At 37.6% G+C, this 24,595-nt stretch overlaps 1 protein-coding gene across 8 annotated transcripts in view; it reads left to right on the top strand.

Annotated features, from left to right (window-relative positions):
* Positions 1-24,595, top strand: part of PSD3 (pleckstrin and Sec7 domain containing 3) — a 545,202-nt gene that overhangs the window by 245,987 nt on the left and 274,620 nt on the right. For all 8 annotated transcript variants that reach the window (XR_009698802.1, XR_009698803.1, XM_061177522.1 and 5 more), the window contains 4 exons: positions 11,907-12,101; positions 12,207-12,287; positions 14,256-14,368; positions 16,924-16,982. Coding sequence is in view for 6 of the 8 variants with exons in the window: in XM_061177522.1 (XP_061033505.1) it covers positions 11,907-12,101; positions 12,207-12,287; positions 14,256-14,368; positions 16,924-16,982 (448 nt within the window). In the remaining 2 variants the exon portion in view is untranslated. The remainder of the gene's footprint in view (positions 1-11,906; positions 12,102-12,206; positions 12,288-14,255; positions 14,369-16,923; positions 16,983-24,595) is intronic.

The raw sequence follows: 24,595 nt of genomic DNA, 5'->3' as shown, positions 1-24,595 counted from the left end.
TATATATGGGTCTTGTTTTTGTATCCATTCAACCAGTCTGTGTCTTTCGGTTCGAGCATTTAATCCATTTACGTTCAAGGTTGTTATTGATATGTATGTTCCTATTACCATTTTCTTAACTGTTTTGGGTTTGTTTTTGCAGGTCTTTTTCTTCTCTTGTGTTTCCCGCTTAGAGAAGTTTCTTTAGCATTTGTTGTAAAGCTGGTTTGGTGGTACTGATTTCTCTTAGCTTTTGCTTGTCTGAAAAGCTTTTGACTTCTCTATGTAATCTGAATGAGATCTTTGCTGGGCAGAGTAATCTTGGTTGTGGGTTTTTCTCTTTCATCACTTTAAGAATATCCTGCTGCTGCCTTCTGGCCTGCAGTGTTTCCACTGAAAAATCAGCTGATAACCTTATAGGGATTTCTTTGTGTGTTATTTTGTGTTTTTCCTTTGCTGCTTTTAACATTTTTTCTTTGAATTTAATTTTTGTTAGTTTGATTAATATGTGTCTTGGTGTGTTTTTCCTAGAGTTTATCCTGTATGGGACTCTCTGTGCTTCCTGGACTTGGGTGACTATTTCCTTTCCCATGTTAGGGAAGTTTTCGACTATAATCTCTTCAAATATTTTCTCAGACCTTTTCTTTTTCTCTTCTTCTTCTGGAACCCCTATAATTTGAATGTTGGTGTGTTTAGTGTTGTCCCAGAGGTCTCTAAGGTTGTCTTCAATTCTTTTTTCTTTTTTCTGCTCCTTGGCAGTTATTTCCACCATTTTGTCTTGCAGCTCACTTATTTCTTCTTTTGCCTCATTTATTCTGTTATTGATTCCTTCTAATGTATTTTTCATTTCAGTTATTGTGTTGTTCATCTCTGTTTGTTTGTTGTTTAGTTCTTGTGAATGTTAAACATTTCTTGTATTTTCTCAGTCCATGCCTCCATTCTGTTTCTGAGATTGTGGATCATTTTTACTATCATTACTCTGAATTCTTTTTCAGGTAGATTGCCTCTTTCCTCTTCATTTATTTGGTCTTGTAGGTTTTTACCTTGCTCCTTCATCTGTTACACATTTTTCTGCTGTCTCTTTTTTTTTTTTTTTAAATGAATGGTATTGCGTTCCTGTCTTACTGGTTGCTTGGCCTGAGGCTTCCAACGCTGGAGTTTGTAGGCTATTGGGTGGAACTGGGTCTTGGTGCTAAGATCAGGATCTCCTGGAGACCTCACTCCGATGAATATTCCCTGGGGTCTGAGGTTCTCTGTTAGTCCAGTGGTTCAGACTTGGAGCTCCCACTGCAGGAGCTTCGGCCCAGGCCCAGCTCATGAACCAAGATCCTGCAAGCCGCGTGGGGAGGCAAAAAAGAGAACAATAACAAAGTAGAAAATAAAATTAGACTAGGAAAACTAACAGATATATTGAAAAGAATATAAAATTTAAAATATAGATGAATCAACAACTGGAAGGTACATCAGTACCACAATAGTAAAAAAGAGGAGGAGGGAAAAGAAAAAAAATGGGAAAAGGCCTTGGCTGTGGAGGGCGGTGCCTAAGCAAGGGCGAGGTTTGGGTGGTGGGCAGGGCCTATGCTCAGGACCCACAGGGCTGGAAAAGGCCCTGGGGGCTGTGGGGGGTGTGGCTTAGGCTCAAGGAACTGAAGGGGCCCAGGTGTGCCCCCCACCCCTGGTCTCACAGGGCAGGGGACCTCACCTGGGAGCCCAGCAGGCCTCCTGGGCTCGAGTGGGCGGGGCAAATGCCCTCCTCTCCTGCTCCTCCCATCCTGGATGGTTCCTCCCCCCTGCCTCTCCTGATCTCCCTAACCTCCCTCCTGTGCCCCCAGGGACCCATGCGGCTTGAAGCGGCTTTGGAGGACCGGGGATCAGCCTGGGAGCTCAGCAGGCTCCCTGGCCCGACTGGGCCAGAAGATCGCCCTCCACTCCTCTCCCACTCCTCCCGGAGGGTCCCTCCCCCCTGCCTCTCCTGATCTCCCCAGCCTCAAGGGTGCCAATCCTGTCTGGCCTCCACTTCTCCTCCCCACTCAGTCCCCCCTACCTCCTACCGGTTCACTTAGGGGTTCCTCCTGTCTCCTTGGTCATCAGAGTTCCCCCCCAGTGGCTGGCAGGTGCCCTAGTTGTGGGGAGACTCCAGTGCCATGTCTTCCCACACCGCCATCTTGGCTCCGCCTCCCTGTGCAGTGTATTTCAATCACATTATTAAAGGAGAGGATCAGCTTCAGACCATCTACTTAATAATTTACGAGGGAATGGAATGCAATTGCCCCTTTATTTTCTTTTGTCAGGGTGGAGAATGATATGGTGTTATTAGAAATTTTTAATGTCATATCAAGGCAGTGAAGCAACATAGCCAAAAGCTGTTTCTCATGAAAGTTGTAAACTCAGAATTCCAATGGCATTTTAAGAGTATCCCATGAAAACAAGTTAGTCTATCTGCAAATGATCCACTCTTCCTTTCCTGCCCACTGGAATTGGGATTCATTGATCCCACTTTGCACAAAGAAGCTTCTGTGCAAAGAGTGAACATGTAAATGTTTTTGCATCATTTTTTTTCTCCTTAGTTTTCATGCTCAACATTTAGAAATAGTTGCTTTGCAAATGATTCATTTCAAATTTTTATAATGTGGTTGTATTAAAGTTGATAGTATTGCAGGTATTACATGCTTATTTGAGAGCTGGCCCAGAAAAGCTGCAGCATAGTATAGAAAAACAAAACAGATAACCCCAAAAAGCAAAAAAATGAAAACCTCCGTCTTCTGGATCATGCCCCAGAGGAGTCTGAACCTGTAGCAGGGTGACGAGTCCAATTGTTTCCTGTAAATTAGTGCTACTAAGGCACGTTCAGCCTGTCTCATTCCGTTGGTGAGCTTGGTCAGTCTCTGTACACTGCCTCGCACACGGGTGCCCTCTTCTGGAACACCGAAGGCAGGACTGAGGAAAATGAGTGAGATGAAATGTTCCCTGAGGAGGCAGACCTTCTAGGTGACGCTTACTAAAATTCGTCATTGGTAAAGACTGAATTTTGGCCTCTGTGCTGAGTTTTGATTATTAGGTTTTATTTATGGTTCTCTTATAAGGGCCCTGAAATCATTTTGTAGGTAAGATGCAGTCTCATCTAGAGAAATGTATTCTATATAAATGTCAAAAATGGGTTCATTTGAGGCAATTTTCTTTAGAAAAATCAAGTATTCATTGATACTGAGAGCTAACGTTTGTATGTGATTACAAATAGCAGTTTACATTTAATAAAATACTGATCTCGCCTGATCATCCAAATAACCAAGTAGTAATCTTAGTGATGTAAGGGGTGGTTGTAGTGATGAAAATGGGTCTGGTGATGGCAGCTGACATTTATTGTTTACTGTGTGCCAGACTCTGCCCTAAGCATTTACACAAATCTTCTCATTTAATCTTCATAGCACCTCGTTCTTTCCATTCTGTAGATGAACAAACTGAGGCTCACGGAGAATAATGAACTTACCCACAACTGGTGGCTGATGGAACCCATGTTTGAACTTGGCAGTCTAACTGGAGCTTTTCAACAGATACTCGCTTTTAGCATCTTCTAAATTTATAGTTGTTCCTTACTGGCAAACTGAGTGCTTGCATGGAGAATCTCATTAATAAATTAAGGGGACCTCCTGATTCTTTCACTGTAATGGAGTTGTATTCAGATGCATACTCTGCTAGATATTTTTAGGATGGCACATTTCGGAGTTCCTTGGTCGTATAGACTCTCACCCTGTGATGGCACCCATCAGTGTGTGGGCAACTGCTGTGCCTGTACTGAGTTCCCACAGGTAGCTCTGCCTGGATATACTGTGGGCACTTTATACTTATCATGTCTTCAAGTCTTTGAATCAAACTCAGGGTCTTTTCTCCTCTGTCTCCTGTTTTTCTCCATATGCTTGCACACTCTCTGCTCTCTCCTTCTCTAGCTCCCTTCCTCTCTTCTTATCCCTCTCACCCCCTCCCTCTCCCTCCTCTCTCACCCCCTCTCTCCTTCCCCCTCCCCCTCCCCCTGGTAAACATTCCTTCTTCTTCCTGAGGTAAGAAGAGTGCTGAGGCCTGTCTCAGACCAACACTCTGCCTGAGACAATCTCTAGAAAGTACTACTCCCAGGCTTAACCAGTATTAGATGCTATTAGGTAAATGGTACCACTGGAGGTGCTGTAGCTGTTCTGAATAACCTCATTTACGTTTCCCTCAAGATTAGGTGGAGAAAACTGCTAGAGCTCATCAATGAATTCGGTAAAGTTGCAGAATACAAAATTAATACACAGAAATCTGTTGCATTTCTATACACTAACAATGAAAGATCAGAAAGAGAAATTAAGGAAACAATCCCATTTATCTTCAAATCAAAGAGAATAAAATACCTAGGAATAAACTACCTAAGGAGGCAAAACACCTGTACTCTGAAAACTATAAGACACTGATGAAAGAAATCAAAGATGATACAAACAGATGGAAAGATATACTGTGTTCTTGGATTGGAAGAATCAATATTGTCAAAATGACTATACTACCCAAGGCAATCTACAGATTCAGTGCAATCCCTACAAATTACCAATGGCATTTTTCACAGAACTAGAGCAAAAAATTTAAAAATTTGTATGGAAACACAAAAGATCTCAAATAACCAAAGCAATCTTGAGAAAGAAAAACAGAGCTGGAAGAATCAGGGTCTCTGACTTCAGACTATACTACAAAGCTACAGTAATCAAGACAGTATGGTACTGGCACAAAAACAAACATATATCAATGGAACAGATTAGAGAGCTCAGAAATAAACCCACACATCTATGGTCAATTAATCAATGACAAAGGAGGCAAGAATATACAATGGAGAAAAGACAGTCTCTTCAATGAGTGGTGCTGGGAAAACTGGACAGCTACATGTAAAAGAAGGAAATTAGAACACTTCCTAACACCATACACAACAATAAACTCAAAATGGATTAGAGATCTAAATGTAAGACTTGATGCTATAAAGCTCCTAGTGGAAAAAGTACGCAGAACACTCTTTGACGTAAATCGCAGCAATATCTTTTTGGATCCATCTCCTAGAGTAACGGAAATAAAAACAAAAGTAAACAAATGGGACCTAATTAAACTTAGAAGCTTTTGCACAGCAAAGGAAACCATAAACAAAACAAAAAAACAACCTACGGAATGGGAGAAAATATTTGCAAACAATGTGACCAACAAGGGCTTAATCTCCAGCATATACAAGCAGCTCATGCAGCTCAATATCAAAAAACAAACAACCCAATCCAAAAATGGGCAGAAGATCTAAACAGACGTTTCTCCCAAGAAGACATACAGATGGCCCAGAGGCACATAAAAAGGTGCTCAGCATTGCTAATTATCAGAGAAATGCAAATCAAAACTGCAATGAGGTATCACTCCACACTGATCAGAATGGCCATCATCAAAAAGTCTACAAATAATAAATGCTGGAGAGGGTGTGGAGAAAAAGGAACCCTCTTACATTGTTGGTGGGAATGTAAATTGGTACAGCCACTATGGAGAACAGTATGGCGGTTCCTTAAAAAACTAAAAATAGAACTACCATATAATCCTGCAGTCCCATTCAGGGACATATATCCAGAGAAAACCATAATTCAAAAAGCCACATGCACCCCAGTGTTCACTGCAGCACTGTTTACAATAGCCAAGACATGGAAGCAACCTAAATGCCCATCAACAGAGCAGTGGATAAAGAAGATGTGGTGTATACAAACAATGGAATATTACTCAGCCATAAAAAAGAATGAAATAATGCCATTTGCACCAACATGGATGGACCTAGAGATTATCATACTAAATAAAGTAAGCCAGACAAAGACAAGTATCGTATGATATCGCTTATATGTGGAATCTAAAAAAAAAAAAGTGGTACAAATGAACTTAATATACAAAACAGAAATAGACTCACAGCCATAGAAAACAAACTTATGGTTACCAAAGGGGAAGAGGTGGAGAGGGATAAATTAGGAGTTTGGGGTTAACGTATACACACTACTATATATAAAAAAGATAACCAACAAGGACCTACTGTATAGCACAAGGAACTATACTCAATATTTTGTAATAACCTATAAGAGAAAAGAATCTGAAAAAGGATAGATATATATGTATGTATTACTGAATCACTTTGCCATACACCTGAAACTAATACAACTATGCTTCAATAAAAAACAAAATAAAATAATTTAAAAAAAGTTTTGATAAAAGGAATATGTTTTTAAAAGATTAGATTAGGTGCTATCTCTGCTCTGCCTGAGAAATAAAGGCCATAGATAATGGTGGCCAAGAAAATTTCCTTTCCTTTCTTGGAGGTGATTTATGCTTCTGGGTTTTACGTGTATCTCACTTACAGTGTTGTACTTAGAACTCTTCTTGACCGACTTCATTCTGGCTTCCCCGAGTCTGCTGGTTTCAGGCCACTGTGACTGCATCCTCAGCTTGCAGAATGGCAGCCGGGTCATAGTGCTCCCTTCTGGTCCTTTTATTCCACTTGTGACTGGAGTTGTTTCCTCGCACTCTCTGAGATTCTTCTGACTTGCCTCTGACTAGCTTAAATGCAGGGGGCACACCTTAGCCTAGTTTATTTTTTTATCCCAGTTTTATTACCACAATTAAATAAAAATTTAAAGACATTTACAAAATTTAAACTCAAAGAAAATATGAACTAAGACAGTGTATCTGGTACCCTCTGCTGATGTCAGTCTCCTTAGAACTTTTCAGGATCGGTTATACTGAACTAGAAAGTTAGTGCCCCATGTCATTGCTGGCAGAATGCAGAAGACCTCGAAGGATGTGGACACAGCTGCTTGCTCAGTTCTGCGTTCTTTTAACAGATGGCTGTTGATTAACCTCAGCCTACTCTTCTGATGTGGATACAAAGTGAAATTTAAGATAGTGGTAGGTGAGAGAGGGGGGACTTTAAAAAAGCAGAGCTGTAATATCCAGGTGCTCTGAGAATGCAGCCGAGGGGTTGGAGTATGAGTCTTAGAAAAGCTGTTATTTCACTTGGGTTCTTGTAGGATCATTGAGTTTGCAGAATTTTGGGAACCCCAGGATTTTAGGGTGGGGGTGACAGGAGTGGCAAAGGGAAGGACGTGGGAAGGGAGTGTAAGAGCACAGCTCACATCTCTGTGCGGCCCAAGCATGAAGACGATGGAGGTGACCAATCTAAACAGGCAGTTGGGGTTGGCTTGTGAAGGGCCTTAACGACATGCCGCAGAGCATGGGCTTTTCCCTTGTGTAGGATATTTGTGAAGGAGACGTTTTATCACATCCATGGTGGCAGTATGCAGGCTGGGAAGGAAGGGTGAAAATACAGAGAAAAGAGGGTTTTCCTTTTGTATTTGAAGGACATTAGGGAAGAATCAGCAGATCATAGTCAATTGAGAGAAGGTCTTGATAAGACAATAGAAAAATAGTAGGAATAAAAATTAAATCACAGAAGCAAGTCGAAACAAACCCAGAAGGAGTCTGATTTAGAACAAGCATTCAGGAGATAGGGTTACCAGATAAAGTCAGGATGCCCAGTTAAATTTGAATTTCAGATAAATAATGAATAATTTTTTTAGTGTCAGTATGCCCCATGCAATTTTTGAGGCATACTTTCAGTAAAAATTGTTTTTTGTTTATCTGAAATTCTGATTTAACTGGGTGTCCTATTAATTTTATTTGGAAAACGCAGTAATCAGTATGATAAAAAGGTTATGAAAAGGCTTGGTGGTCAGACTCAGTGATCTGATCCTTCTTTTGATGATATTGATGATAGAGTGTAACCACATATGTTTGGAGGTGTGAGGTATAGGCCTTAGTGAAGCATTTATATATATCACAGGGAGAACCTTTGGGAAGTCTTTTCTATATTTAAGTGACTGGTAAGGATTTCACCTTAGGAGATTTAAGTTACTTGATCAAGAAGAAAAGCGGAACTATAGAAAAGAATGGAAAATTCAAACTATTGAAAACATCTAACACTCAGCAGGCTAGATGGACAATGTCTTGTGTATTCCAGGAAACAAAACGGGAGTGTCCCTCCCGCTGAGAGGGGTCATCCAGTTTGCTTTATCAAGTGTGAACAAGGCAGGGCTGCCATTGTTGTGTATGCTTTTGGTATACAGTGGCCCCTGTGTTCTGGCTTCTGTTTTTATTAAGACTATAAAAACATTACAGAAACCCCAACAGTAAACACTTGCAAGAGTGCGAGGTCACAGTCATATGACCTCACAGGGAGCCAGGTCCTTGGAAGCCCTAGTGGACCAGCAGACAGTGGAGATGGGGGATGAAGAGTCCTGGGAAGGGGCTTGTGAGAGGAAGCATGGCCCAGGCGCACCCTTGGCTCCAAGATATGAGTTCTTGGTGTCTGTCATACTGCTGGTGAGTTGGTATTGCCATCATACTGCCAGGCTTTCTGACTTAAAAGGGGCAATCTCTGTTCTTGTTCATGTTCTCTCATAAATTGTGATTGGGGCAGAATGAAGCCATCTAGGAATGGAAGTATTTATCTTCATTTTATTCCTTATTTTCCTATTTACTGAAGGTTTTCTCAAGAAGATCCAGAGAAGTCTGATTCATACAAATTTTTAAATTACCTCCTTCTGGTGAATGTGAGGAAAATGAGGTGAAATAGACTGGGCAGGATAGGAGAGAGAGGCAGCAAACATGAGGAATGAGAAACATAGGAATAGGACTCAATACCGCACTTAAAAAATACAATGTCGTTAGGATAAGTCTGTTGTATTTGAACAACATCTTTGCAGTACTATGTATGTGGTATAATTACTTTTTTTTATGGAGTGATAAAATACATGCCGTGAATTTGCCCTGAGAAGTGAACAATACTAAGTAGCAGTTTAATTGAGAAGAAAATCCTTTCTTTGACATTGTTTGTTCCACACAATAGCTAATGTGCAGAGTAAGAGAATGCACGGGAGCACAACTCCAGGGATTTTCTTTCCATAATTATAAAAACTACTTGATTGTAACTCAGCTAGTTCTTAGAGTAAATATTTTACATTTTCACCACTTATTTAGGAAAACACAAAGTGTGAGCTGACCTTTAAAAGAAATGTCCTCTGTGAATTTACTTACAGGTTTGCTGTATATAAAAATTAAATATTCAGTTTTCTGATAACATAAATTTCACAAAACTGGCTGGTAATGTGAACTTTATAAAGGAAAGTTTAGGATGAAAAAATATTTAAATGTATTTACACGAAGAATTCATCATAGTGAAGCAATTTATTTTAATTGGTGGGTATTCCTGTTGGAAAATTGTTTAAGGTGGCTGATTGCTTAGGGAGGGTTACCAAACATCTTGGTTTGCCTGGGTCAGTTCCGGTTTGTGTCTGTTGTCTTGGTGTTGACTGTGGTTTAGCATTTGACTTTGACTTTAAAAAAATGAAGTATTATCATTAATAGTTGCAGTAAAATAAGTCAGCATGGGTTTGTAACCTTCCACTTTGTACTTCCAGCTTCTCCACAGTCTCATCTGGAATGTGTGAGTTGACATGTGCATTGAACAGAAATTTCACATAGTTGAGTCTAAAAGACTATGTGGGATACTCTCTCTCCCTTTTCCCTCCCCTTAAACCTCCTTTCAGAGATACCTTGTGCAGTGCTTGCTGATAAGTGAGCTTGGAGAGGGGCTGCTAGAGTCTGGCAGTAGTTGGGGGCGCCGGGGACTCCGCAGCCCCCAGGCGCTCCTTGGTGCACAGCTGGTTGTGCAGTAGCCCAGCTGCACTGAGTGACAGTGAAGCTGCCAGGCTACCACTTAGTTGCTGGGTCAGTGGGAAATGGGAAATGGTAAGTTAGGTAGAACAAGTGACAAAATAGAGATTAAGTAGTTCTGTTTAAAAATGTCTTCACTTTGCTGTAATGATTTTTATAAGTTTACAACTAATTTTTTTTTATTGGTAATGCTTTTTTATTTTTATACCTTGTAACAATTATAACTACATATTTAATGATTTTATCATCCCTGTTTCCTTTTCAGAGTGTCCTGGTTTAGACAATAAATTGTTCTCTACTTATAATTTGGGCCAAGTTAAAGAGCTATGGGATAGGGCAAGGGCCTGCAGACTAGGATTCAGTGTAGCCTGGAATGGCTTTTACATTTTTAAAGGTTGTGAAAAAACAACAAAAACAAAGAAGCATGTGTGACAGGGTCCTTATGTGGCCTGCAAGTCTGAAATATTTACTCTCTGGTTCATTGCAGAAAAATTCTATGTCTGCTTTAGAGTCTACAGTAAGTGTGTTGGAAGACTACTTAAGCACAAGTAGTTTACCATGAACATAGCTTTGTTCTGTTAGAAGTCCAAAGGAAGGTCTGGAAATCACAGTGTTCTTGGTTTTAGTGTTACAGATGCATGCTGCAGCACCCGGCTAGAGCAGAGGTTCTCACAGTGTGGTTGTGCGGCTTCCTGAGACCCTTTCAAGGGTTTGTGAGGCCAAAATTATTTTTATAATAACAGTGCAGCATTGTTTTCCTTTTTCACTGTGTTGATACGTACTGATGGTACAAAAACAATGGTGGGGGCCTTAGCACAAATCAAGGTAGTAGCACCAAACTGTTCTAGTTGTTACATTCTTCACTGCCATGCATTCAAAATAAAAATAAAGGGCAATTTCACCTAAAGATGTCCTTGATAAAGCAGTACCAATTAATTGCTTTTCAACACTTGGGTACCTGCCTTTTTAATTTCACATGCAATGAAATGGAAAATATGCATGAAGCGCTGTCTAGGAACAGCACTCATGTAGTTTGAGTTGTAAGCTATAAACTAGTTGCTTTTTTCATGGAAATGCCATTTTCCTTCAAAGTCTGACTGATAAACTGTGGTTTTGGCAAACATTTTCTTGAAAACAGAGTTACTTAATTACTTTAAGGAAAACAACCATCAATTTTTGTTGCCAATGGTAAAATTTAAGTTTCAATCAAAAATTAGAATTTTGGAAAACTTGTATCTACCACCAAAAGTTTGGCAGCTTCCCAGTACTTAAAGACTTTTCTGAGGATATTAGTGGTGACATTAATAAATGTTATTTTTTAAAATAATAAGATGTGTCAACAGATATTTTGCAAGTGACCAATTCATGTGGCAGAATCATGCCTGGGTAAGATGTATTCAAAGTGTGAGTTGTTTTTAATATGAGTACAAAAAGTTCATTGATACAAGTTTAGATTCTATATTGCAGCTAACTTTTAAGAGACTACCACTTGTTTTTTTTTGGCATCATCATATGAAAAAAGAATATCCACAATTAAGGATATTAAAATACTCCCTATTTTTCTAACTAAATATTTCTGTGAGGCCAGATTTTCTTAATATTTTCAACCAAAATGATGTATTATTACTGAGTGAATGTAGAAATGGCTCTGAGAATCAAGCTGTCTTCTAGTGTGCCAGGCATTAAAGAAATTTGTAAAAGATGTAAATCACTGTTGCTTGTCTCATTAAATATTATATTATTGTTTTGGAAAATATAGTTATTTTTAATAAAAATGTATTATTTATATTCATGAAATGGATTTATTATTTTTAAATGAATATTTAAATTTTTCTGGTTTAATTACTCATACAGTGAATATCACCAGATATAACCTACATACACAGAGGTCTTTGGAGTCCTCTATACTTTCAAGAATATAAACGTCCTGAAACCAAATGGTTTGAGAACTGCTCATCTAGGGTTTAAGTAATCACTTCTCTAGTATGTTAAAATATAGCAACTGAAAATATTTTTATGAATAATTAAGCATAAGATGCTATCATTTAAAATAGTTTTTTCATTTGTTCTACAATATTGTGATAATTTCATTAGCTACTTTCCTTTTTGCCACACAAGAACAATCTTTTCTATTTTTTTGTTTTCTTCTTTATCAATTCTCACAGCAACGCTGGGGTGAAAACAACACTGCTAGAGGCTCATTCTGAAATGGGGAGTACTGAAATTCTGGAAAAGGAAACCTCAGGAAGTCTCAGTAATGGTACCAGCAGCAACGTAGAAGCAGCCAAAAGGTTGGCCAAACGTCTTTATCAACTAGACAGATTCAAAAGATCGGATGTGGCAAAGCACCTAGGCAAGAAGTACGTCCCATTCCAAGGATGGTGTCTGAGTGTATCCTTGTAGGGGTATGTGCGTGTTCTGATGGCTTCAATTTTAATAACCAAGTCTATTCTGTTTTCTTATAGCAATGAATTTAGCAAACTAGTTGCAGAAGAATATTTGAAGTTTTTTGATTTTACAGGAATGACACTGGATCAGTCTCTCAGGTATGATTAAACATCACTTCTGTTCTTCTTTGCTTCTAAATAATTAATTCTGAGAAGAGAAAATAATGTGCTGAAGCTAAAATCTGATTTTTATTTTTTTAAACCCACAGTTACTTTGTGATCTTAGCTCAGATTGTATTACAGATATTAAACATGGTGGAAAGTGGGAAAAATATATTGTTTTTATGAAATCACACATGAACTCATATCCTGCACCAAGTAGACGACCTAGTAAAGAATGGTGGCAAAGTAAGTCTTGGAGAAATGGAATCTGTGGGAATTTGGTTTTTGAATGCCTTAAAAAGGCACAGTTTACAGACCGTAGAATTAGATTTTCCCTAATCATTTTTTACAATAGCCAAATAGCCCTTTAAGACAGTACTTTGGAATTAACTAATGAATGGGGTAAAAATGAATATCAACATAATAATCAGCAGAAAGTATCTGTAGAACTGTTTCAGACAGTAGCGCTTTTTGCTGATCTGTTCAAGTGAAGGTGTTGGAAACACACTGACCCTCACGCCTCACACGACACCATAGTATAAATTTCTAAGCGCAGCTGAAGGTAAAACCCAGTAAGCATTTAATCTTATAAACTTTATAACGTGTCACAGCCTGGAGGAATTCTGAGATCATCTTATGTAAGGCTCTAGTGTTACAAATCAGAAAACTGAGGCCTGGGAGGTGAAGGGAGGATGTTCCGTTAGAATGCACAGCAGTGGGTTAGTCTCTGGCTCTTTGTGTGAATCAAGGGTACTCATAGGTTGTCAATGAAAACAGGTAAGGGTGGGGGAGAGATCTGTATTTTTGCTTTGCTCTCTCATATGGTTTATAAAAGAAAGTTAAGAAAAATTAAAGTTAGATCAACATAATTTAGATTAACTACAGATAAGGAAGACAGCAACACTTTCATCATTGAAATATGTTTTATTGTATGTTTCTTTCAAAAGTAAGATTTCTTAGGGCATTTTAAATGATTTTTTCCTTCCCATCTCATGTTTAGGTAAATGCATCTACTTTGTCAAGTGAGGGTCCTGGATACATCTATAATAGACAGTACTCTCAGTGACTCTGATCTAGATTGATCTAGATTGGTATTCCTAATTTAAGAAATAAATTAGGGTTTTATTTTCCAATTTCTTCCTCATGTAGCAAGTTAATAATATATGGTGGTGATAATAGGCAAAATAAAATTAACAGAAATCTACTGTGCTAATGGAAAACTGATGAATTCATAAAAGTGCTAACAAAAGTTCAAGATGAAAAAAAATTAATTACATGGGACTGAGTGAACTGATGAGGATGATTATAATTTTTGTGACTTTCTGTTTGAATAAAAAAAAATCTACTGTGCATAAGACGATATAATTGTAATTTTAATAGTGGGTCGGTGGTGATTACAGTCACGTAACAAAATGACAAAAACCTGTGATCTTTGTCAAGTTTTAAAACATAGTCTACAGGGGACTTCCCTGGCGGTCCAGTGGTTAAGACTCCACACTGCCAGGGGCCGTGGGTTCGATCCCTGGTTGGGGAACTAACATCCCACATGCCGCGTGGCATGGCCAAAAAATAAAAAAAAAATAAAAAAAAAAGTTTAAAACATAGCCTACATGGTTATGCATCCAGACTTGTGTTCTTTAGTTTTTATCCGACTGATCTTTTAAAATGGCTACTTGACACTTAACATATGTGGAAATCACCCACCTTCCCAAGGCTTTTTTTTGATGTATTGGCCACCATGTTATTGCTGTCATCTTTTATATTGACAGTTCCTATAATATAAACATCAATATAAATTTATGTTGAATGGCCATCTAGTAAGTGATTTTTAAAAAATAACTATAGGATATCTTACTTTGTATTGTTAATTTCTTACGTTTAAATGGATTAACTTTAACCATCAAACATAGAGAGTATGGTAACATTTTCTAAAAATTCACCTTTTCCCCCTTAATTCTTTTTTAGGTATTTCTTTAAAGCATTTTCTCTTGTGGGAGAAACCCAGGAACGAGAGAGAGTTTTAGTACACTTCTCCAATAGATATTTTTATTGTAATCCAGATACCATTGCTTCACAAGGTAATCTGATGGAAATGCTTGAATTTCTTTCTTAACAAGGGCTGTTTTCCTCAATGTGAAGGTTACATTTTATTATGGAAAATATGGAAACTTATACAGAAGAAAATGAAAATCATCTAGTTATCTCTAATTACCTAGAGATAACTGTTACTAACAGTTTGATTTACTTCCTTCTAGTCTATTTGTACAATATTTTATGTCAAATTGGAATCATTACAGAGTTTTGTTTCCTACTGTCTTTCCCTTTCATTGTGAGCATTTTCTCATGTTATCAAATATTCTTTAAAAGCCATGATGTTTAATGACTGCGTGATATTCTTTACTCTTGTTTTAGTTACTTTTACTCCATTTTCCAGTTCCATAGTATGACAGTATACTTTCTTTAAATTGCTCATGGTTTGTCACTGAGATTTTATGTCAGTGTGCATTGTAATAAGTGAAATGCTAGTTTTCTTCTTTCTTCTTCCTATACACCTGATCTCTAAGCTTCTTGATGAAGTGCATGTATAGTTTTATGGTTAGTTTTGGAAACATTTGCAAATCTCACTGGAGTTTGTGGTGTGTCTCTGGTGCTTTTTTTGGACATTCATTATTACAGCACTGACCACTGACTCTGGTTTATGATTTTAATGATCTATATTTGTGTATACTATTTTAAAAAGCAACTTTAAACTATTTAATTTTTGATATACCCTATGAAGAGAGGTCATTTCTCCGTTTCAATTCTTATAATAAAGCAAAGTTTTCAGGGTTTGAAGTCAAACATATTCACTTACAATTGGAGTATCTTTCATAAACTTACAAGTTCTGGAATAAATCACTGAGACTAGATGCACTAGAAATTATAATTATCTCTTAGCTTCCGTATTGCCAATTAACATTGTGTCAGTGTACTTCATACTGACTAAAGTGATTGCTCCTGCTGCCTCTGCCCTGCAGGCTGTAGCTAAATTAACTGACTGTTAAAGTCACATTCCTATCCGTAAAATAGGAACTGTCTTTATTCCTTTGACTATATGTAGACCATTTATTCACTGTCTGTATCACTGTCGGCCTTGACTAGAGAATGAAAGGTATAGAAGTGGATTGTTTTTATTAGAACCTTCTTCAAATCTAAGAAGATGTTGACATTACTAAGTGAAACAAGGACTACGGATTTGTGTACTCAATTGGCTGTTGATAAGGATATTTGAGAGTTAGCTGCTGAGTTTTATAAATACATTCAAGAATTTGTTTTATATGTATTTAGAATACTGGAATACATACACTTTTAAGCATTTAGTAGCATCTACTTAGAGATAGTCCGCTTAGAGAAATCACCTGCTGAACTCAGAGGCATATTTTGGAAGATAAGCTATCTTTAATTCATGAATTCAGTAGTTGGACAAGCTTTTTTGTACATTTAGTATAAATTAATAAGATTTTTCTGCATCTGCAACTGCTATTGTCTACTTTACTTGGATTGAGAATTGCAGGGAGAGAATAAGGAGAACTAATCCTAAGGTTTGGAAATGAGAAGCTTAACTCTTAGTGCTTTTTCTTTTCCTTTGTAAAGTAAGAAGAGAAAGTGATGTTTCCATATAATTGTGAAATGACCTTGCTGGTTTGGGTAACGTTTTTCCCCTAAATATTAATTTTTAAATCTTCAGTGATTATTTCAGTATTTCACTTTTGTCTGGGCCTCTTGTACATCCTGGACCAGTCAACCTAACTGTTGCCTTTAAAGAATGGCAAGAAAAAGGATAACTATTTCTGTCTATATATTTTTAGCCAGAGAACTAATACCCAAAGAGTAAACATTGGAAGATGCAAATCTTGGTTTTCTTTAACTTTTGCTTCTTTCCTAATTCACTTTCTTCCCAGAAAATAAAAAAAGTAAAAGTATTAAATAATTTATTTTCATTTCTATATCTTATAGAAAATTGAGAAACTTTAAATAAAAAAGATAAAAATTATAATTTTACTATCCAGAGATAATAATCTGTTTTAATATTATGTTATATATCATTCTAGATGTATTATATTTAAATAGAATCATACTGCATATAATGTGTTTTTCATGTAATACTTTATTGTAAAATATCTTTCTATTTCAACATGTATACTTGGACCACATTTTTAATGATTTCAACATAACAGAATTGTGTTTTAGGTGGGTCGTATTTACTCATTCCCCATTGTAAGCAGTCTTTCTTTAGATATCCTTGTGTTTTGGGTAGCTCCTTATTTCATTAGTATAAAGCCCTAGAAGTAGGTTTGCTGTGTCAAAGGACACTGTTTCAAAGCTTTAGATATATACTATCAAATTGTCCTCCAGAGGTAGGAATAATTTACTTCATCACCAGTAGAGTACAAATCTGTGCATTGAGATCCTTTTAATAACTTTTTCTTTATCTATTTTGTGTTTCCCCAAATGAATATGATTAATTTTGCCTAGCCACAGTATTGCGTTTTCATAGGTTCTTAATTAAGCATAGGTATGCTATTTTAATGATACTGAGGAGTCCAACAGGAAATAGTGAATTAATGCTTTCTGTCCTTGTCTCTTTTTTTAGATGGAGTCCATTGCCTCACCTGTGCAATGATGCTTCTTAACACAGATCTCCATGGCCATGTAAGTGTAGGTGTGTGAAGCTGTCTTACAGAGCTCCAAAATATTTTGGGCTTATCTTTGCTTTTGTGTTCATACGTGTTTATCCTCTGCCTCCCTTTACCTCATTCTCTACATGGCAGGTAGGTAAACATAAACCTTTGGAAAAGAAATAACTTATTCTACATGCTAGCACTGAACATAATTTTAAGTGAATTCCGTATGCCTACACGTCTGGAGTTGTTCTAGCTGTAATGTGTGTTCTGTATCTTCTTTCTCCACTAGATGGCAGAGACAGAGCTTTTACTTATGTTTTTTGTTTTTGTTTTGTTTTTTGGTTAGCTACTAGGGTTGATTTAGAATAGTGGAAAGAGGATATGAGTTAGATCTGAAAGTGTCGACTATGTTTTCACTAAGTATAGTAGTAAGTCTTAAAACTCAGACTTTTTTACACTCCTCAACTTACCTGGTCTTTTGCTAGTTGAAATATCAAGGTAATCTACCGTCTCATCTTCTATTTAAAGTATAGGATGAACTTATAGAATTTAGAATTATATGTAAACTTTCACCTTCCGTAGAAGTGGAATTTTAGCATTTACTTGAACTGTTCATATTAGAGAAAATGAAAATGTTTTAGTTAAATATAGATCAACATGTACTTAGCACAAAAATTATTTCATAGTCCCAGGTCCACTTATTTTGAAGAGAAAATCATGTTTCTTATAATTAAAGGGTCTAGATCATCCCTTGATTTGCTATATGATTTATCTTACAATTAAGAAACCGCATTACAAGAACTAAAAGTTAGATACTGGTCCTAATTTGTTCTACTATTCCAAAAGGTCACACCTTATTTTAAACATGGTGCTCCTCTTTAAGAGAGGCAAAATGGAGCTGTATGGGGTCACTAAGATGGCTGAGTGGGGGAAGAACGGTTCTACTGTCAAGAAAGTGAAGGAGAAGACACAGTGATAGAATCATAATTTCAACATCGTCTTCACAAATCTCACAATACTCAACTAGGAAATTCCTTCTGCAGTTTGCAGGAGGTGAATTTAGAACATGTTAGTGACTTGTAGGCATATGTAACATGTGTCCTGAGATCATATAGACTGAAAATGTAGATGTTCTCAGGGAACATTTGTGGATAATATGTCTTGTGGAAATGGAGGTACTGGGATTCCCACAGTGTGAGCCTTGAAATGAGTGTTAGAGTCTAATATTCATGCAACTTGATATGGGGATGACCAATCAGAGTACTGTCCTAACCTCTGTTTTCCTGTTAACAGTGAAGCACGTTTTCATTGCTTTCTTCTCTGTTCATCTTGTGATAACAGCTGCAACTCTGTCCCCTTCTTTTCCTCCCACTCAATTTCTTAGCCTATCAGCTGAAGGAAACACTTTTGATTATGCTTGTCCACATGTAAACATTAATCCAAGCCAGTGCGTCCCAGCACGAGGAACTTCTTCACATTGGATATCTTGAGGTCCCATCCACATATGATAGTTGTGCATTTAGTCTCTTTTGACTGAGAAAATGTGTAATAATGAAAAAAAGAATCCAGTAACAGTTCGATTCTTATTTAAAGGTTGGGGATGTCATAGAACTTCTATGGAAGTTGCTAGATTTGTGGGGATTTATTTCTATTAAAAGCTGGATTGCTTTTTAAAAAGCTAATATTGCTTTAATAATACTTTCAAATAAGCATGTGTCTTATTAATCACAATAATTTGAAGCATAAGAGTAAATAAAGGTGTGAGGTTTGTTATTTATTCAGATAACTCCGCATGCTTGATGTCCAAACAAGCCATGGGCACCCCAGGGCCTCTTGTACACAGGTTCAGAACCACAGATCTTGGATTTGCTTTTGTCTTCCACATTTGAGGAATTGAAAGGAGATTAAATGATGCATCGCACTTCTTTTTGGCAACTAGGATATAAGAGACAGTTTATATAAATGAACAGTTTAATATTATCGTACATAATAACAAATGGCTATAGTGGCAGAATTACATGTGAGGGAGAAAATTATGAATACAAGTAAATCTCTCTGTATCGCCTTCAAAATCATGTTTTTAGTGATTATTAGTTCTCAGGTTTGTTTTTTAAAATGTGTGCTACATACTTCGGATTGTCTGTTGTTTAAGTTTTGTATATTAGACTTTTATATACAGTGCATGCTGTTACAAGTCTGTTGAATATATAGTAGCTATCGTAAAAACTAACTGTGTGAAAATGTGTTTCTCTTCTTTTCCTCCTCTGGATTCATTTTAAAAATAAATTTTCCTTCTAGGTGGTAAGTTTTTAATTCATAATTCTGGATATAACTTCTCTTGCATTATGATTGCCTGAATTATGTTACAATGTCTGACTTATTGAAAGTGAATCATTCATGAAGAGTATAAAGTGAATTATTTCTAACATCTTCCCCTTTTCACCTTCTCCTTATGCTGTACTGCCTAGGTCATCACCTCTCATTACTTAGTCCAAAGCCAGAGTAATCCTCTTGGGAAATGAACCAATAAACCACTTTCCTTTTCTTCCCTACCATTGTGTCATAATAGCAGTACAACAGCATGACCTTTCTAAGAAGTGCTGAGACAAGCTCATCCTCATGCTTTCAGTGGGGGAGGTATAACCTGGGAGGTTCACTTCTTACAGCTGTTCTTTGTGAATCTTCCTGTGCTTAGGAATGATGTGTTGAAAATGCACTGGAATGGGCCTTTGTTCTTCCTGCTAATCTTAGTATTACAATGGTAGAAGGTATGCTAATACAGTGAGTCTAATACAGTGTCATATGTTGGAATGTCTTTCTAGCTTCCTTTTTTCTAATTTATTCTGTCATTAAAGAAACACTTGTAGCATGTACACTCCATTCCAAGTTCCCTGCCATCTGGGTAAGGATCAGAGGCCATATCTCACTCTGGTAGTGCTGGTGAGGCTAACCTCCCTTAGTCAGGTTAACTGCAGCGGTGGTGGTAGGTAACTGAGGTGCTGTGGTGGAAAAGCACCGGGGGTCTCTTAATTACACACCCTTCACTAAGTGGGCTCAAATGTTATAGTCATTTCACTGGAGCTAAGAATGGTGATTCCCTTCTGAACCTACTTTAAAAAATATGAATGATTTATCATTATTTTAGCAATAGTATGGACTTGCTTTTACTTTTCTGCAAGTGGTTTACTCACTTAGATTAAATAAGTATTTTATAATTGTGGTCACATTTGCTAAGTAATCTCTTATTTTTAAAATGCCTCTTCATATCTGAAATCTATATGTAAATTAGACTTTTGCACATACAGATCAATATCTATCAAAACAAACTCTAAGGTTTATTTTTCTCTTGCTATGTTGGAACTAAGGTGTATTGAATATTGTAACTATCAACAAGGAAAGAGTTGAAACTTTTTTTTAAAGCCTTGTATTTTATTGGAAATGGCATGAATAAAATGATTTATCATTTTAGAATAAACTCAAACCTTTTCCTTTTCTGGACTTACCTTCAGATGTGCTCTGTTTGTTAACTAAAAGTAGCTCTCTTGTACTTCAGTCATAGTCGAGCTTCGGCCTCCTGAATCTGAGGCTGAGGCTGAAGACAGGTAGCAGGGCCAAGACAGTAGTCAGGAGCTTCTTACCAGGACTGGATCCTGAGATGGGAGGAAGTTTTAGAAATAGAACTGAGTTGCAGCAGAGACTGGGGTGGATAGGGGCGCAGTAGTTGGCCAGTGTCACAGCTGAAAGTTGGAAGAGGTCCACAAGATGGTGCTGCCCGGGTCAGGCCATGGTCAGAGGCAGCAGCCAGGGCATTATTTTAAACCAAGATTTTGTGACAGAATCTACCCTTTAACACTGAGGCCTGGGATTGTTAGCAGCAGTTTCATCTGCGGTGTGTCTCTGCTTTCTAGCATTGGCAGAGCCAGCGCACCCTGTGCGTGGGGTGTAGCGAGTAGGGTGTGGTTTCTCTGGAGTGGTGGCTTCCTGTCTCGGGCTGGGCATCCTGCAGATTCTCTGTCCTTGGGATACTTGGCGTGCATCATCTTCAGTAGTCTGGCTTTGTTGTATGAAGCAGGACCTTACTGGCTCTTTTTGGTGTTGGATAAGGGGTAAAACCAAGGCAAGTATACCATACTGGTAGGGGGAAGAAAGAAGTCAAGGAATAAAGTATAGGTTTTGTAACAGAATAATGTTAAGAAGGTGTGTGTAGTGTGTAGTTCAGTTTGAGATAGGTCATAGGAATTCATTATTTTTCAATCTGTAAACTGCATTGATAATTGTGAGTTTCTAATTCGTAGATTGGCTTTCTAGGATGCTAGAATTTTAAATGGTGGGTAAAATATTTGGTTTATTATCAGAAGTGGAAAATGACTGTTGTAAGAATTGTGATTAAAGACTTTTAATGCTTTTACTTTTCATATTGTGCTATCTTATATTTCCACCCTTAAAAGCAGCACAGATCTCCATGAGGTTGCTAGGTAGTTATTTAATAACTCAGGGACTCTCTATGGATGTCTGCGGCCGTCATCATTGTAACTGGCATCCGCTCTGAGTGCGTTTTGCCTCTGCCATCCCTCCCTCCTGCAGAGCTGTCTTCTCTGTGGACCCCTCTTCGTGTCCATGCTACCCCATTTCCTCAGTGTCCTCTTCAGGAGAGCCAGCCCTGGCTCTGAATTCTCCTTCTATCTGATTTCCAGCCATGGGTGGTGTTTATTTCCATAAGCCTCCTTCCCTTGGAGTCCTCTTTTCCACCTCCCTGGTGCGGAGTCTTTCTTTCACCTCGTGGGGGCTCCCCAGCCACAGTGACTCCACCAGACTCTCATCACTGTCAAATTGGCAACTGCCGAGATTTTAACAGGAATCCTTATTTAAACATGTCAGAATTAATCATGCACTGGTGGATTTTCTTGGCTTCCATGACTCCTCAAAATGAAAGCCTTCCTTTACTTCTTTTCTTTCCTCCATTCCTTTCTTCCTGCCCTTCCCCCCTTCTCTTTCTTTCTTCACCTTTTTTTTTTTTTTTTGGTAGTTTTACTTTTCTTAGAATCAGTTCATACTTATAAAATACAACAAGGATAGCTTTTATCAGTTGAGTCAGTGGGGCTCATTTAGGGGCCTCGGATTATCTCATTGATACATTATTCAGTCACTTCATCCCTTCTTTTTCTTGCCATTATGAGCTTTTCACATTTGCACTGCTCATTCGTAGATGGTGATAAAGGAAAGCAGATGAAACTCTGTTAAGTCAGGTTTTGCTCTTTCTTCCTGCAAATAGTTTGGGGAGGGAGGCGGAAATGAAGATGAGGAAGGTGACTGAAACCTCTGACCTCTAATCCCATTATTTTCTTTAATGCCTGTCTAGACAATCAAGTTAGAAGTAGAGGTTAGTTAGTCTTTGTAATTTGATAATGAGGGCAGTCTTTTCCTTTATCTTCTCAAATTTTAGAGAAACTACTTCCTATGAAGCAGTGATAGAAGCTGCTACTAAATACTTCTCAGTGTTCTCAGGATCCCTTTATACTCTTAAAATATTTCGAGGACCACCAAAAAGCTTTTACTTATATCTGATTTATCATATTAGAAACTAAAATGGATAATTTAAACATTTTATTAAATCATTTAAAATAGTAATAAGCCAATTAAATGAATAACATACTTTTTTATGAACAATAATTATGCTTAAACAAAATTTAGTGAAAAGAATAGCATTTAAAATTTTTTGCCAATCTCTTTCATATTTGGTTTAATAGTAGACTGCTAGATTCTCTGCTTCTGCATTTTGTCTTTTGCAGTATATCACAAGTTATGTAGCTTCTAGAAAACTCCACTGTAACTTGTGAGAGACTGAAAAACGTTTTTATTATTATTATGAAAATAAGTTTGACCTCATGGACACCCTGAACAGGATCCCTGAACCACACTTTGAGAAGCACTGTGTTGCAACATTATTTTCATTTGCCATGTATCTTTTTCTTCTTTATGCCATTTCTGGCTCCTTTTTCAATGGCAATGTGTTACACAAGTGGTAGGAAAAATCCCAGTAATATTTCAAATATATCTAAAAGTTGAACTTTTAACACTTACATTAGCCTTGTGTTTGGGGTTTATGAAAGAATACTTCGAATATTATAGCTATAGTTTCCTGGTTTGGAAATTTACAAAGGATCCTGCTTTGCCAACTAATCATGTATAATTTAAAAAATGGACATCTGAGGGCAGCAGAGCACAATTAAGCTTATTTGATAGAGACGCATACAAAACAAAAGCAAAATAGGAGCTTTTAGCAGCTCCAGAAGTGAAGTAATTACCAGATCAGTAGTATGCTTTTTCAGCACTTACTGTAACATGTTGCAGGAGGTGGAGTTGTCATGTGGGAGGGTATGCCTGCTGTGTTTTAATATCTCAAGATTTATGAAGCCAGATTTTACCAATGGATCATGAGAGCTTCTAGTTTCTCTGAAAGCATGTTTTACGCTATTAAAAATGAAAAATTTTAGGATTATTTTGCTAATTCTTCAACCTTTCCGTCAGAGTATATGCTGTGGGCTGCTTCCTGGTGAATGTGCAGTTGAGATAGCCGCCCTATCAGCAGCTTCCCCTTAGGGCTGAGTGTGGGTCAGGTCTTGGCTGGAGCTTGGTAGAAGGTTCCATTCTCCTAGTTGTCAGGGAAGCATGCTCAAAGCAAAGACTTGGTCACACTTATGCTCATCTTTAGATTGTAGTTTGTATGGTGTCTAAGTGACATTGTTAAGAATAAAACTCTTCTTAACTTTCCTCCTTTGCTGTCTGTTACCACTAAAGTTGGGAGTTGATTATCTGCTGGGGTGGGAAAAAATGCCACAACTTTAACAAAGGGAAAACCTGAAATTAAGGCACAGAATACATCAGGACGCCTAATCTGCTTGCATGCCCACTTGTGGTTTGTCCTCAGTACCAGTGCCGCTCCTTTTCTCATAGACTGGGCCGGTAAAGTGTGACCCACAAGCATGGTCGCACTGATTTTCCCGACTTTTATTGGAACACAGCCACACACATTTGCAAACTAAAATGATGGTGTTCAGTAGTCACAGGGACCTTATGGCCTGTGAAGCCTAAAATATTTCTTATCTGGTCCTTTACAGAAGTTTACAGAACTTGTCTCTTCCAGATTCTTGCCCCTTAGTGTATGAAACCTTCTACTCCCTCCCCCAAACATAGTAGGGTTATGTTGAGGATGATCTTTTTACCTAATGTTCTAAATGTGAAACGTGTCTGAGTTACGTTTTTCAGACATGATAAATTCATCAAAGAATTTCTCTCTAAAAGGAAACAAATGGATAAAACACCTCTTTTTTTTTTTTACAACTCTTTCTTTTGTAAGAAAATATATTTGTAAATGGCAGTATAATGATGTTGGGAGAATAGCCTTAAATTTGTTTGGGAATGTGAGCCCCCAGTTTTGGGTTTTTTTTTTTTTTACTTTTTGATTAATATTTTGTCTCATTAAGGATGGTACCTTAATTGGCTAAGTAGTCAAGATTTGGGCCTACCTGGTATTTTGGGATTTCAAATAGAATTCTTTTTGTGGCTTTTCCATTTTAGATTTGGTTAAAAATTCCTCCTGATTTTAAAGATAATGATCTACAGATTTACACTTATTGAGCA

The sequence above is a fragment of the Eubalaena glacialis genome, chromosome 20, assembly GCF_028564815.1.
Source record: "Eubalaena glacialis isolate mEubGla1 chromosome 20, mEubGla1.1.hap2.+ XY, whole genome shotgun sequence".
Classification (NCBI taxonomy): Eukaryota; Metazoa; Chordata; class Mammalia; order Artiodactyla; family Balaenidae; genus Eubalaena; species Eubalaena glacialis.
Note: the sequence above shows the minus strand (reverse complement) of the source record. Positions and strands in the feature narration are given on the sequence as shown.